Raw genomic sequence first — 17,500 nt, 5'->3', positions numbered from 1 at the left:
TGGATAAAAGATTCAATATTATTTTTTTCAACATATGGCTTTAAAATTTCTAACAAGCTTTACTTGAAAGAGAAAGAAACTTTAAAAAATTTTTTATTGTTAAAAACACTTTTAAAAAGGAAATTAATTAATCAGGAGATTATTAATCAGGAGATTAATTTAATCAGAGTATTCTTCAAAAAATATCTGTTAAAATATGATTTGAACTATTGCTGTAAATTGTTACTTTAAACAAATAGAATGTTTATTTTGAAATTACTAAAAAAGGTTGAGCCCCAAAACCATGACATTACCACTGTTTGCAATGTGAAAATGGATATTAAAAGGTACAGTACACAAGAACAATTTCAACATATAGTAAAAATGGAAGATTATTTTGACAAAATATATTAGTCTCAGTATAATATAAAAAGTTTTTATTTTAAGATTATTTAAACTCCTATATCCTTCCTTTTTTCAAAATACTTACACATATTTCTGGCTCAGTGATAGAGTGACAGTCTTTATATATTATAAAGTGAGGCGTATTTGAATAATATTTTACCTGTTTGACTGAAAAAAAAAAGCTAACTTTTATTAAAAACCAACAAGAGAATGACCTTTTTTTGAAAATTTTCTTAATCTGTGTACTTTCCAGCATAAAACCTTTTAAAGCAAAAGCAAATATTGAACTTCTATTTTGCAGCGGTACACATGAGTCAGACCAAAGAATAATTTCTGTTACATTTAGGTGTTCTAAAACTAATTGCCTTAAAATCTTTACTAAGGCTGATGCAATGCAATTACCAGTTCTATCATCAGTATATTCACACAAAAGTAAACTTTGTTATCCATTGAACTATGAAAGTAGGGTACATCATACTTTCAAAATTTTTGATTTTCAATTCAGCAGATCATTTTTATTGTGCCACTATATGTGAATAACTTAGGGAAAAAAATAATTTTTACCTATACAGGATTGCACTTTTTGGGAAGATAAATTGTTGATTTAGGTATAAATGCAAGGAGGGGGGGGGGGTCATACTTTTTAAATCTTTGAAATATAAAACTGTATAAAGTTCTTTTTATGTATTACTATATTTTATAAAACATAAATAATTTTTTTTTTCGAAAAAAAGTTAGTTGATGTGTACACTCGATTAACAGAGTAGTTGCAGCCTGTTAACGGACTGTTACGGCTGTAACAGTCAATGTGCGGTGCACAATCTGCGCTTTGTCTTTATATGTAAGAACTTTATTTAGTGCACAAAAGTGTGCACGAAAAAACGTCGATACCGAGAGCTGAACCTGGAACCCTCAGTTTACTAGCCTGATGCGGGATCCACTTGGCCATGCTAACGATGCAAGTTGAAAGAAGATTATACTTATAAATAAATATTTTTGCATGTATAATATATTATAATGTATTATTATATATAATATTTTGCATGTATTATATATCGGAAGAATAGGTGTTTTTAAAATTGGTATCATATGGAGGATAGCGATGTTAATTTATACAACTTTACACAGAACTATTAGGGTGAAAAAAAACATTAAACATTGGGCGGAAGTAAGGATTTTCTTGCATCAGAAGTGCCGACTTAAAGAGATATCTTGAGAAAATGTCTCCTAATCGAAGAAACTTTACTAAGAAAAAGATGTTATCAGGTAATATTTCATGACACTTAAAATTTACTATGAAATAAAATATACATCAAAACAGCTTCTCGCGTTTTCTGAAAATTACACATTTTTTCATGATATTAATTATTTTTGTTCTTAGAAGGAATATATCAGTGAGAGACCTCTCTCGGCTACTAGCCGACATTGTTCTTCAGCAGTGGATGAAAGCAAATACTCCTTTTAAGCCTCCAGTGGTTATTAAAAGGAAAACTTTGACAGAGAAAATTGAAGTATCCAAGAACACAATCAGAGATATAACACATAGGAAAGCTTTTAAGACACATGTCTTCTTGGGAATCAGATATTACTGGATCAGATATTAGATATCACATGTTGGATCAGATCAACTGGTTCAGATATTAGATATCACATGTTGCAAGTGCGAAATTGTATTATGTAAGAAGTATTGTTTGAAAAATTATTCTTGCGGTGATCAAATACATATTGAATGTACTTGCAAAGAGAAAAAAATTTCCAGGGTTGAACTTTCTTGGAAAGTTCAACCCTGGGAATTTTTGAACAATCTATTTCAAAGTACCAGATGGGTTTATATGATATTAAAGAGACCTCCAGGCAGATTTCGCTAGAGGAAAAAAAATGAAGAGGAAGTATGGAGAAGAGAAGAAATAAGAAATGAAAAAAAAAAAAAAGATAGAAAATGACGATGATGTTGAATGTTTCTTTGAGGATGATTCAGATTTCAACGAGGAAAAGATTTTGGAAAATCCACTTCAAAAGAATAATTGAAAAAAAAACTATATGTTAATTAGTCATACTGCAGAAGTTTCAATAAGGTATAGATATTTCACCAGCAGCAATGTCAGCTGTGGTTACATCCTTCCTTTTAGATCTTATTGAAGCGAAGTATTTGACACCTAATATGTCCTACTTGGCAGTTGATCCTATGAAAGTAAGAAGAACAAGGGAAGCAATAATGAAGAGAGTAAGAATGTCTGAAGAAAGAATAATCGATGAAGAACCAATTAAAGGTTTGTTTATTAACAAAAGGATTCACCTATAGCGTTGGAACAGAACCCTCTAACAAATAAATTTCACATGAGGACTATAAAGGAAGAACATATAACTGTTACCTGTGAGCCTAATGGAAAATACCTTACTCATTACACTCCTGCTAAAGCCAGACCATCAAGCAAACTAACCAAAGAAGCAGCATTAGCTTTTTACAATTGGATGGTTCTAAGGGGAATCAATGAGTCCTTAGAAGTCATAGGAGGGGATTCTACAAACTCCATAACAGGTTCCAAAAAAGATGGAGGTTTGCTATCAAATATGGAACAAATCATTGGAAGAAATCAGAAGAAATTATTCAGGTCCATTTGTATGCAGCATTGTAATGAACTACCATTGAGGCATATAATTGTTGAACTGGATGGCCCAACTAATTCAAAGGATGATTTTAATGACCCTATTGGTAAGGCTCTATCTAAAATTAATGACATAAAAGACAAAAATGTTTGAACCTATTGAACAACTGGAACCTTCGATTGAAATTCTAGAAAAAGTTCTCAAAACTATGTCAACAAATGCAGCTCTCAGTTATAAGTTGGTACAATGTTTGTCTACAGGCAAGACAGACATACATATTTCTAAAGTGTGGAAATATTTGACACAGCAGATGGCTTACCACAGCAGAAGCTATCATTTTCCTCTATGAGTGATCACATGTTTACTGGTGACGTTCTTCAAAAGTTTCTTTAATTGTAAAATGGGTAGCTCAAATATATTTCCGCATGTGGTATGAAATCAAAGTGAAACACAGTATTGTAGATGGCCCAGGTCGCATAGTAACACTGTTGCGATTGCTGAAAAGGCAAGATAATTAAGTTCAAAATATTGCCACACAATACATTCAAAATGGTGCTTATTTTGCCCACTCGGAATCCCTGATTTTAACTATTTTATCAAGCTCAAATGAAGAATCGAGAACATTTGCCATTAAGACAATTAAAGATATAAAGAAAACCTTGCAGTTTGGAGACACAACTGTAAGGTCACGAAAAAAGGTTTTACTCAATACAGAAGTTTTATCTATCAAAGAGCTAATAGATTGGGAGAAGGAAATAATATCAAAACCAGTGTTTACATGCCAAATCTCTACATACAATCTTGACAAATATCTGGTTATTCATTTGGAAGCTCCGTACTTTCCTCTTCACACGCAATCTTGTGAATGAGCTATAATATTGAGGCAGCAGTTTCTGCTTGTGGTTTTAAAAAGAGAGACAGCTTTGTGAGAGCAAGAATGAATAGAAAAACTTTACCCGAGCTTAATTCAAAAAAAGATTTTAGTAGCCTTTTTTTAACAAAATTGTAAACAAAGAAATAATTAAAGATAAAACATTTCAAATAACAAACTGACTTTTTTTAAAGTTTATCATTCCCCATTAGATTGCACACTAGATAAGATAATTGCAAAATTTTTATTTGTTATTTGTGTTCATCTATTTAGAAAACTGTAAAGCTGGAATAAAAGCAACTAAAAATGTTAAATTTGAATGTATAATTTAACATTGATTTGCTTTTTATGATTTTAAGCTAAAAAAAGAAAGCAAAGAAAACTTCTAAATCAATGCATTTTGCGTAAAACTATCTTTTTTCAAACGCCTTTTGACCCACTGAGATTTGATTTTTTTTTTTTAAATTATTCACGTTTCATAATATATGGTAATATATTAAAAAAATCTACACAGTTTCAGATTTCGAAAATTTTAAAAGTATGACCTGCTCTTTATTTATGCTTAAAATCTACAATTTCACCTTACCAAAAAGTGCAATCCGGCATAGGTAAAAATTATTTTTTTCAATTTTTTTCTTCAAATTTAATTATTCACATATAGTGGCACCATAACAATGATCCACCGATTTGAAAATCAAAAATTTTGAAAGTATGATGTAATGAACAGTGAGATTAAAAAGTGTTTTCTTTTATAAAAAAAATTTGATGTATTTGCTCTTGGAAGCTGAATAACATTTTCCATATCAAAACATGAAACAACCTTTCTGGATGCTTTCTTTCTTGATAGAAAAGTCTTTAAAAAAATGTGTCAATATGTACTACACCATAAAAAAAAAATTTACAAAATTATTTATTATAAAATGTAAATACATTTTTGGGGCATGAAGAAAAATTCAGTCTTATTGCCAAACCCCTTAACAGCTGTTAAATCCTTTCTTCTTATTTATTATATTTTATTCAAAGTAGTCACATCAATCTGTCTTTAATCTTGAAAGTGTATATTAAATTTAGTAATAAACACTTCTCTATGACTATGATGCTTGACATATATATCTTTTTTTGCACAAACATTTATTATTTATACATTAATGATAAATTAACCTTATAATAATGAGATTTGATTAGAGATTGCCATCCCGGGCTTGATTTACGAATCCGGGATTTCAGGATTGAAGAAGTTAAAATCCCGGGATCGCGGAATTATATATAATGTGAGGTATTTGCTAAAAAACAGAAGTTAATACTGCATATATGAATATACTTTTTGATGTTATCAATTTTTTATTTAATTCATTATGCCTTTATAACTTAAACTAATTTTCTATGACGCCTTAAATTGTTTCAATTGTGTAATAGGCAGCAGGTGTATAAAAAGATCTTAAAATGATGCAGAAATGTATATACGGTACCTTCCATATTATGTTTTAAGATTACAGACTTTACAGAATAATCTTCATCAAATAATTGGATACGTAAATAACATTTGAACATTTAAAGTGTATTTGACTAAAGTCACTAAACAATCAAAATTTCAAAATAAATTTGTAAACATAAATTTTCTTAAATTTGGCTACCGTTGTACCAGTTGTAGCAACAAGTTACTTTGTAAAAAATAACAAAATAAGTTGTTTATTAATATTGAGTAACAAAAATTAAAGAAAATCATTATTTTATATTTATAAATAAATGATAGCTAAATAATAAATGTAAAACAAAAAAACAATTCATATTAAATGCATATTTTATTTACAAACTTTCTTTTTTTGTCTAAAAATATGCCCAGAGGAATAGTAGAGCATCTAAGGTTTGGTCATTTAGCCTACTCCTTATTTTACTTCCCAAATACCCAGCTGCAGAAAATGCCCGCTCAGGTTCGATGCTCGTTGGTGGAATAAATAACAAATATTGGCATACTAATTCTAAATTATGCCCCCAGTTTCCACCATTTTCAAACAGATGCATTTCTTTCTTTATTATTGACATTAAATTTGATGTTTGTGTTTCTGGTTCGATGGCTTTCATGCTTTGTGCAATTTGTTCTTGTAACTTTTCTCTTAAAGACAGGGAGGCTCGAACTTGTGATTCTTCATTTCTAACGACAACCATTATATTTTCATCAACATCAATACTTGATTTTTCTAAATTATCATTTTTAAAAGCAGCTAGTCTCTCAACAAGATTTTTTATCTGTTTCCTAATAAAGGTTTGAAGAGGAATTCCAAAAATTTTGCAGACATTTGTTTCATCATGCACAGCATCATATTTTGGATTTTGAAGATATTTTAAAACACCAGAAATTTCTTCACATCATCTTTTTCCATTCTTGTTTTTATAGCTTGGAATATTTTATTAGCAAAGGGAGGTTGTTTTTGAACAATCTGCTGGAATAAAAATATGAGTACTGCATCTGCAGTGTATAAATTAGCATCTCATCTGCATAACGCATCTACTGCTAATTTGACAGGTGCAAGTACTTCTATTATTTCCGAAAGAACCACAAAATCACTTTTGTTTAAGGAAACTGGGTGGTTTAAGTCAATTAAAGCTTTCTGTATAGTCCAGGATCCCGGGATTGCAATCCCTAGATTTGATACACAGAAACAAATTTATGTAAGTATGAACTTCGTTCGACAATTAATTAGTTCGTTAATGACAATTATTACTTTATGTGCTTTCCTTTTTCTCCTTTTAACTTCAAAACCTATTTTGATTTTGATCTCTTAAACTGTTGTATAACATTATTGAGTTACAAGAAAAGATATTTGTGCAGATTCGTAGTCTGCCATCTTGTAATGTGGTGTTGGAGAAAAGCAATTAGTTTTTTTACCACCTTATCTAATTGGCCATTTTGGAGTTGAAACATTTAAAAACATTTAAACATTATAAAACAAGCTTTAACAGTGGAGAATTAAGAGAACTCTTAATTGACGCATACCAGGCATATTATGACATAGATAAACAAATATAATAAAAAAATTTAATATTATGTTGACTTCATTATCGTTATTTTGATTTTTTATAAAAGTGGAGTTGAAACAAATAAGTACTCAGGTCACGATTTGTTTGCAAGAAAAATTTGTCATTACATATTTGGATCAAATTTATTAAACAAAAAATTAAAACTAATATCAAAATAAAAGCGTGAAAATAAGTTAATAAATTTATAAAAAGCAAATGATCAAACTATAAATATTTTAACATTAATATCATAATTAAATTTTACTAATACTGTGACATGTTTACTAGAAAAGTAAAATAAATTTTTTAATAATTTGAATTGAAATTTAAACAAACAGATAATGAATTAAAACTCATGATAAATCTTCAACAGATTAAACTGGCAGTAGGCAATATTGCATGTCTACACAAAACTTTACTAATAAAAATAAGATAAACGTTAATATAAAAATGCTTAAACCAAATCTTTCTTGCCTACCTAAATTTTTATATGCAATATCTATATACAAAAATAAACTTTTATATATAATATTGAGAGAAACGCAGAAAAGCAAACATTAACAAACAATCACTTACTCGTAATTCTTGATTTGCAAAAAAAAAAATTCAATTTGTAAACGCTTTTATAACCTTTTAATTTTTTTGTGTTCTTCTTCTTGAAGGGTTATTTATACATTGAATAACATTAATTTGAATCTTTCTAGTGTAATAGCTTTAATATAAAGTTGTGTAAAGCTTAAATAACATTTTAAGAAGATCATTAAAAATTAATTGAAAAAATAAATAAAATAATATTGAAGATTAACTTTTAAATTATTTTATTACATTTTTTATAGATTAAAAAAAAAACAACCTAAAAAGTTAGATATCATATATATAAACATATTTTGTGTATGTAAATATATGCAAAATATGATCTCAAAAGTTGTATCAACAAGTTTTAATTGACAATGAGTACTTTTTTAAAGCTTGTCAAAATTAAAACTTCTTTTGATTAATGCCAATTAAAATTATTTAAATAATAAAATAATTTTTATTAATCTAGAATATATTCAGAATATTTAACCTCCAGGCCTATTTTCAGATTTTTATCTCATGAAAAAGATGAAAAAGTTTTTACTTAGTGTATTTACTTAGTTGTAGTAAGTATATATGCACAACATATACATAATTTTTTAATTAAATTTCTCCACAATATCTTGAAAATTACTTACCAAACCTAAAATTCCATTTTCACTCTGTAAAACAACATTAACATTGGGTTTTAAGTAATCACTTGCAAGAATAGGAATGCCAATTCCAAGATTTGCTATGATAGGTTGTTAAGAATAAACTTTTAAATTATAAGCTTTCATAAACAAATTGGCTAAACAACATTTTTACAACTGCTTATACTAGTATTTACTGTCTTATTAGGTCTGCACAATACTAATATATTATAGTCTTACTGTCTTATTAGGTCTGCACAATACTAATATATTTTGCATAGTTTAATTTTTGAAATGTGTATTTTAATGAATATGTAGATTATTACAGAAAAGAATGTACTGAAAAAATCATTTTCATTTTGTTGTCACTCTTCTTAACTATCTACTGCCTGTCTTATCCATAGCCTGTATTAAAGCTCCTGGCTGTCACTAATTTAATACAAGATCATCAGTGACATCACCATGATCAGGGTGACAAAACGTATGCACATCAAGAAAACAAGTTTTGTTTAAAAAAAAAAAAAAAAAAAAAAGTTCAAGTTTTTAAGGTAAACATTTAAAAATTTTTCCAAATGTCTGTACATTAATATTATTTTTTATAAAGTTTTGTACAAGAAAATTTCAAACATTTTGTTGAGATAATTATTACAAACTTTTTGTTCGGGTTTGCATTATTTTTTCAATAAAATAGTTTTATTTTTTTTTGGCTTTTAGTTCCAGTAAATCATTGGCAGTTCATCCAGTGTCATTTACACGTCAGCAATTTAGCTTGTGACAACAGATTGCATTTTTTGAATAGAAAAGCCATGACCTTAAATGAACCTCCAATTGAAAACTCATTTCCACCATATGAAGAAACTTTACAAATATCAGAATGCAATTCAAAAACTTGCCTATCAACTTCAACAAAAATAAAAATAAATATCAGAAACACAAACAAACAAAAAAAAAAAAAGAAACTATATAGTATATTATATAGTATATATTATATACAACTTCTTGTTAAGCTAAATTACTGAAACAAAAATTAAAATTTATTTCTAAGCTTTAGTTACTTACACTTATATAAAATTAAATAAAACTTTATTTAGAATTATGTTATCTAGATATTGATATTTTTTATATACAAAAAAATTTAATAAAACAACTTTTTGATTATTAAAAAAACAAAATAAAAAAATAAAAATTATAAGAAAAGATACCATACATTCCATCTTTGAGTTCAAGCACAGCACGCTTGATTATTCGTTCTCGTAATAAATCTGATTCACTTTTTGGTGCATCATCAGACTTACTATGGTGGAGTCTTAAATACTAAGAATATTGAAAAAAAAGTGTGAAACTAATTTTGAAACACAAATATTTATTAATTTTTATTAACATTGTTCTAGTTTTATTAAATTTGTCAAAGCATTTTATAAAACCGATTTCTACTTCCTCATAAAACTTAACTTCATTGTGTATTTCCAAATGGATAATAAGATATTTTTATTATTAATTTTATCTATAATTTATATAATCAATATATAATTTATAATTAATTACTTCAATTCTTTTTTCATAACGTTCTCCTTTGACGACACGATCAACATAAATACTTGGAATATGAATTTCATCAGGAGAAAAGCTTCCAGTATCTACAATCTCTTCTACCTAAAATATAATTTTAATTTGACTATTAGTCAAATATAGTCAAATAGTCAAGCTTAAAGCTTTTTTAATAACAAAGAGCAAACATTTATTTTGTTGTCTGCATTTTGTTCTGCATCTTTGATCTCTCCAGACACTGTATACACTTTCATAACCAGGTTTAAATAATAAAACCTGGAGGGAAATAGTAAAAAACAAGAACTAATAATAACTATTTAACACTTGGATTAGGGTAATCTAATCCAGGTGTTAAATAACTATTAGTAGTACTTGTTGGAGGGTCTTTACCCTCCTGTTACAGTTGTTTCAATAATTGGAGGGTCTTTACCCTCCAATTATTGAAAGTGTTAAAGAGTTATTAGTAATACTTGTTGGAGGTTCTTTACCCTCTTGTTACAGTTATTGGAAATCTTTAGCCTCCTGTTACAAGACTTGAATGTTTTGGGGTAACCTCTCCCCCCATAACTGCATACATACTTTATGGAAGACCCTATTATGGAAGTTTAAACTTGCAGTTCTAAGTTTAAAAAATAAATATTTCTTAAATTTAAGCAAGAAATGCACAAATATTTTCTCTAGCTCTATTTTGTGGTTAAGGAATTCATAAAGAAAAATATAATAACCATAAATAAATAATACTAATAAGAAAAATATAAAAACTTCAAATAAATAACATGAAAACTATAAACATATAAGCCTTTTTATTTTAATAGATAATTTTTACTTAACCCTTTAATAATGGAACAATGCAGAATTTATTTTATTTTTCACAATTAGAAGTTAAATATTAAAATGATATAAAAACAATTAGCCAAAAACTTTGTTCTTTTTTAAAAAAGTTACAAACCACTGACAGTTGTCTCTGTTAAAAAATCTTTAATAAAATAAGCAAAAATAGTCTCTAAAAATAAATCTCGTTGATTCTGTCTGTTTGCATCAAATCTTGCAATCAATTTTTGAGTCACTTCCTGATGATAGATTTTCTTCAAATTTTGCATACATATTCTTGCTTGATGACAATACATATTCAATAATTAGTTTTGTAATAAGTCAATTAGTTTAGTTAACTTTAATTAAGTTTATTTTTTATGTGGAAAAAAGAATAATAATTTTAAAAACTAGTATATTGTTTGTTTTCATACTTATATGCGCGTTTAGCATATTTGGATAAGGCGTTGTTTGGAAATGACATTTAACTTTATATTGTTATAATAGTGTATTTATCCAAAAAACCCATTCAAGTGTGAACAATACAATTCAATTTATAAGATAATTTTTTCTTTGATCTTAAGGCTTTAATTTTTTTTTTTGCTTACAACATTCTGTTATAAAATAACTTGTGCAAATCAAACCATTGTTGAAAATTTATTTCAAAAAAACTACATCATATTTATAATAAAAAAAAGAAGGGATACTTAACACACCTCAGCTATAGTTACTTTAGCTGATTTTGCCATAGTTGCATTGAAGTTACGTGCAGATTTCCTGTTAACAAAAAAGGTTTGCTATAAACTTTCAACACATTTGTGTATTTGAAACTAAATTATATATCTGAAAAAATGAACTTTTTAAAGTTGTAATTTATAACACAAATTAAATATGAAATTAGTGTTAAATTATTATAAAATATTATTTTTAGAAGTAATACAAATTTTAATAGAATATTATTAATTACATAAAATACAATTTTAATATAATTATATTGCACCTGAAAATCAAATTTCCCATTCTATCAGCTTTCCATGCCTTGATAAGTGCAAAGTCTCCAAAGATGGCTTCTTCCATAATATAGTTTCTTCCATTAAAGATACGATGCTAAAATAATGTAATTCACTAAGTAACGATGTGTGGGTGCATATATATATATTAGACGCTAGATAATTAGTATCGAGACTCAGTTTACCGCCAGGTATCGGTGCAATACCTTACAGTATTGATATTGAGGTCACGCAATAATGGTATTGAAAGTATTGGTTATATTGGCATTGTTTGTACCGATACTATCATTTGGTATTACAGCTCGAGCCATCATTTATTTTTATAAATAAAAAATTAAATTTATATAATAACTGAGATGCATATTATTGGGTTTTACATTTGACTGGGGCTGGGTTTGATAGAAATATAGCCAGGGCTGGGTTTGTGACCGGGGCTGCATAAATACTTATACATCCTAAAGTATATTTTATTATACTTTAGGATGTATAAATATTTCACCCTGAAGCTTTTATTGCTTCTGGACTAAAAGTTTGTAAGCTTTTATTCCTACTCTTCAATTTCAAGACCTCATTCTATATTTTTCACCAACATGAGCAGTTGCTTTATTAATCATTTATCTCATCGTTTTTACAAGAACATCTCTCTTAAGAACAAATGTCCTTTTATTATTCCAAGAAGTCAATGTAAAAAGATCCCGTCTGATGTTAAGTTCTGTTATTCTCAGTTTACTAAATCTTGCATCTTATATCAGGTGTTAGGTTCTAGAAGTTAGGTTCTAGAACTTTTGGTTAGTCTTCAACATTAGCATTAACTAAAGTAAGTCAAACATTTAATCTTGTTAATTATATAAGATTCAATAATATTTAATTTTTAAAAAGTGCCTAATAAGTGGTTCCCATTTTTCAAAACTCTAAAAAACACTTTGACATCTCAAACTATCCTGAGATTAGTCTTCACTCTGTTATTAGAGATTATTAAACTATTTCTTACTAACTGCAGTAATAAAGTTATTCTTGAAGGCTTACACTCTTCTTTTTTATTAAGTAACTTTAAGAGTACCACAAGGTATCTTGTGGTACCCTTAAATCTTTGCTTCTGTATTGTTTCTTATCTACAATATCAATCTTCATGAAAATTTAACATCTAAAGTGGCTCTATTTGTTGGTGACTTGACTTATATATATATATTCTTTTCTTGATAAAAAACTTTCACTTTTTGATTGCTTAGAACAAGCAGCTGATTTTTAATCTGATATCTCTTCTGTAACAGCCTAAGGCTTGCTGTGGCTTAAAATCTGCCATTTTTGTTAGACAACAAAACTCATTTACTGCAAAAAAATATTACAATAATGTTGGTATTCCTATATTGATGAATAACAACCCTGTTACTCTTAAACAAAGTCTAAAAGCACGTTGTAAATGTATTGTGGTCGTGGTGTAGTGGTAGAGCGCCTGTGTCATAAGCAAGAGGTACTGAGTTTATTCCCCACCATGTCTTTGGTAGTACTGCATTCTTTCTCTGCACAGCGGCCTTGATTGTTAAGGTTCGTGATTCGGAGTTATATAGTTGAGAGAGGGTTATAACCACAATTTAGTGGCCTCCTCGTCTGTAGTGCCTTTTTCAGCCTTAGGGAGGCGAATTAACATTAAAAAAAGTAACAATAAATTAGACCTGCTTAATCTGCCAAGCTTGAGCCACTCTCCCATTGTTGTGAGGTTGCATTTCTTAATTTTTTCTACAAATACAATCATGGTTAATGCTCAAACAAGCTATCATCTCTATTAGGATAAACCAAAACTCATTCTTGCTCTTTTCTTATTCAACAAGTTGCATCCTTTTACTGCATCTGTCCCTTCATGCTATAAAAACTTTTAATAATCCAGTTTTTTTCCTCGCACATCAAAAAAACCACTAGCCATCTTCATGTTTTTCTTTTATATACAATTTTTTCGAGTCTTCAGTTAACCATTTCCTAGTATTTTTACTTATTCTCTATTTTAAAGTAACTCATAACTTGATAGTGGTTCCTTGCAATCTTGTTGGATGTAAACTAGAGTTTAAAAATATATAAAATATATGCCAGTATTTAATAAATAGTAAATGTTAGCATAAAATTATAATATATAAAGTATTATAAATTTTCTTCTAGCCCTGGCTATCAACCCCCGCTAAATCTTATAGTTTAGCTGGGGCCGGGTTTGATAAAAGTCTCATTTTTAGTCGGGGCCCCGGTCACTAATTATTGGCTAATTACAGAGGCGTGGTGACCCCAGAGGTTATGCGGGATTCCCGCATGGGCTTTTCACATTTTCATCTGAATATGGGCCTTTTGGCAAATTTAAATTTTTTCTACATTTTAAAGAAATTCCACAATCATTTAAAATATTTATGTTTGCACAAATTAAATTTTATTAATCCTTTGATTTTAAGTCTTCAACTTTGAGCGCAATTATATTAGTATTTTGCATAATAATAATATTGCTCTTAAAACAAAGTAGATATTTTAGGACGTATTATGATATTTTTTCATAAGAAAATTTATGAACCCATAAATGATTTTTAATGATCCTAATGTTGACAAAATAAATTTAAAAAAGTCTGCAGACTCTTATTATAAAATGAAAAAACAACAAAATAGCATTTTTAGAAAAAATATGAAATACAGTCGTCCCCCGATTAACGAACCCCCCTGTTAGCGAACTTTCGGTTAACGAACCGAAAGTTTGCCCAAAATCCTCCCCCGGTTAACGAACCGGAACTCGGTTAACGAACCGGGACCGCCAAATGGCGTATTTTTAATTTTTTCGTAAAATTTTGACAAGCATTTTTCAAGTTCAATTCTCAATTTTTTGGTAAAAATTTGACAAGCAATTTTCTTGTTGAATTTTCTTTCAAGTTCAATTTTCAATTTTTTGGTAAAAAATTTGACAACGATTTTTCATGTTCAATTTTCAATTTTTTCGTAAAATTTTGACAAGCATTTTTCAAGTTCAATTCTCAATTTTTTGGTAAAAATTTGACAAGCAATTTTCTTGTTGAATTTTCATTTTTTGATAAGCAATGTTCATGTTCAATTTTTAGTTTTTTCTAAAACTTTGACAAGCAATTTTCATGCACAATTTCAATTTGTTTCAATTTTTAAAAGTGCATAAATCTCAGGTTTCAATCATTTCACCTTTGCCTATTTTATTTATCAAGTTGGACAATTTTTTGAATTTTTTCCCCCATTATTTCGGCAAAATCCACCAATTAAAAATTTTTTAATGGCGGCCTATGGGAAAACGCGTTTCGGTTAACCAACTTTTCGGATAACGAACTAGTTCGAACTCCAAATTAAGTTCGTTTAACCGGGGGACGACTGTACTTTCAATTAAGTAACTGCTGAATGAAACTACGTTATAAAAACTTTTATATTTAAATTATGTCAATAACGGCACCATTTTTAGAGCGGCATTTTTGCTGTTGTGAGTTTAGGCAAAAATGTTAAAAAAAGTTAAAATACCAAATTAAACAAAAGCTTAAACTATCTATAAAAAGAATTTCTTATTTTTGAAGATTTTCAATATTTATTTTAGAATAAAAACTATATATAATTAAAAAAAATTTATATTATTATACAATAAAATATATATCATTATATAGTAATAGTAAAATTAAAATCTTTGATTTTTAATTTTGTGCTAGGCTATGCTCTTCAAACAATAAAATACTAATCGTATTTGCTTGAGGTAAAATTGTGTTTTAAGAAAATCAGAACAAAAGCGTGGTCGCTGCATGGTATTGTTACCATTTTTTATTTTGAAGTATTAGAAACAATATTATTAATTACAAATCACAAATACAATAATTAATAATTACAATATTAATAATTGCAAACTACAATAATTAATAACTACAATATTAATAATTGCAAACTACAATATTATTTATTACAAGTGTTATCTCAACTTGCTAGTTTGTATTGATGATTAATTAGAATAGGGTCAGTTATTATATATATATATATATATATATATATATATATATATATATATATATATATATATATATATATATATATATATATATATGTATATATATATATATATATATATGTATATATATATATATATATGTATATATATATATATATATATATATATGTATATATATATATATATATATATATATATATATATATATATATATATATATATATATATATATATATATATATATATATATATATATATGTATACATATTTTTTTTTGTATGGGCCTTTACATTAAGCATATATGGTAAAATACCGCATATATAGGCCTTTTAATAAAAATACCGCATGGATTTTTTAGAGCCACCACGCCCCTGGCTAATTAGAAATTCTCAAGGGTTGTGTGGCATCATTTGACATCATTTAATGTTTCAAATTGTATCACAATTTTAATTTAACTGATTGTGTGTAATCATATTACATATTTTAATTTTTCATCTGGTATTGTTACTTTAATTAAACCTTGCGTGATATCGTAATTCACATCTGGTAGAGTCTTTGGTTTTGTGTTCAACATTTAACAACTAAAGTTATATATATATATATAAATATATATATATATATATATATATATATATATATATATATATATATATATATATATATATATATATATATATACTATATATAAATTAAATTAGTAGAAAATCATTTAACGAAAATATTTCTCATTTAACACTTTGTTTCATCAATAAAGACTAATCAGAAATGCATTTCTGATGAGTTTTTATTGATGAAACACAGTGTTAAATGAGAAAAATTTTTGTTAAGTGATTCTCTACTAATTTATAATTGCTCTGTTCTTTTAAGAACATTGAGCACTCTACTTTGTAGAATACATTTTAAAATTGTTTAAATATATATATATATATATATATATATATATATATATATATATATATATATATATATATATATACACACACACACACAGTGTCGGCTCAAGGTATTTTGCCGCCCAAGACAAGATCCCAGTTTGCCGCCCTAAATAAAAAGCACCAATATATTAAAAAAATGCCTTAAGTAAAACTATGGGTGACGTATAAAATCGTATATTTGCAAAACATTTGCAAAATCCAAATAGTACAAACACAAAAAGCAAGCAAAACACATACAAAATGGGCATATATTTAACATGACTTAGTGAAAGAAGTTTACTTTCCTACTCTTTTCAGATGCAACAATTTTCTTTTCAGAAAGCCTTCAATAATTCATTAAAGTCGAATTTTTTAGCCATATCACTTTCTATGGAAATTAAAGAAAGACCTGTCAAATGATTTTGTGACATAGTAGATCTTAAGTAATGTTTAATTAATTTCAGTTTTGAAAAACTACGCTCTCCAGATGCAAATGATACTGGCTGTGTTAACAGAATTCGTAAAGCAATAGAAACATTTGGAGTGAAATTATTGTTTCTTAAAATAAACTCTAGTACTTTTAATGGTGACGTTTTTGGTTCAATTAATTCAGACAATGGGTAACTAACTAGATGAATCGCAAACAATTCATCTAATGATTCCATGCCATCAATATCTGCAGAATTTAACTTATTTTAGGAAGTTTTCATTACATTTCTCACATAAAACATCAAAATTTCCACAAAAGGCAAGACATTGTTCTCCTAAAAATGACACTATTGCAAATAATCTTTCCAGAACTAACTGCCAACACTGTACCTCTGCACTGAGAAGTCATTGTTGTGATGCATCCATTTGCTTAATGAGCTGATGTGATTTTTAAAAGTTTCATGTTCCTTCAGCTGTCTGCGCAAATTTTTGTAGTCTCCAAAACCGATTGTCTTCAAATGTATGTCCATGTCATTAAACAACTTACATGAGAAACAAAACACAACATCTTTTCTTTTAGAGTATATAAGCCAGGATCTTTTAACAACTTCATCATTCTTGAGTACTTTTTGCGTGCATGAAGAATTAAATCTGTTGTTGGCATTGACAGGAAAATAGAAAAGATGGATTAGGTGCTGATGGACCATTTTAAACAAGAGTCACTC

General features: G+C 27.7%; 1 protein-coding gene across 1 annotated transcript in view; it reads right to left on the bottom strand.

Moving 5' to 3' along the window:
- The window catches only part of LOC100209501 (succinyl-CoA:3-ketoacid coenzyme A transferase 1, mitochondrial), a 51,986-nt gene that overhangs the window by 16,480 nt on the left and 18,006 nt on the right, over positions 1-17,500 (bottom strand). The window contains exons 7-11 of the mRNA XM_065801407.1: positions 11,447-11,553; positions 11,163-11,223; positions 9,634-9,741; positions 9,291-9,402; positions 8,095-8,189 (exon numbers count right to left, since the gene is read on the bottom strand). Of these exons, the coding sequence (XP_065657479.1) occupies positions 8,095-8,189; positions 9,291-9,402; positions 9,634-9,741; positions 11,163-11,223; positions 11,447-11,553 (483 nt within the window). The remainder of the gene's footprint in view (positions 1-8,094; positions 8,190-9,290; positions 9,403-9,633; positions 9,742-11,162; positions 11,224-11,446; positions 11,554-17,500) is intronic.

The sequence above is a fragment of the Hydra vulgaris genome, chromosome 07 (assembly GCF_038396675.1).
Source record: "Hydra vulgaris chromosome 07, alternate assembly HydraT2T_AEP".
NCBI classification, from domain to species: domain Eukaryota; kingdom Metazoa; phylum Cnidaria; class Hydrozoa; order Anthoathecata; family Hydridae; genus Hydra; species Hydra vulgaris.
This window is presented reverse-complemented; position numbering and strand designations above follow the sequence as displayed.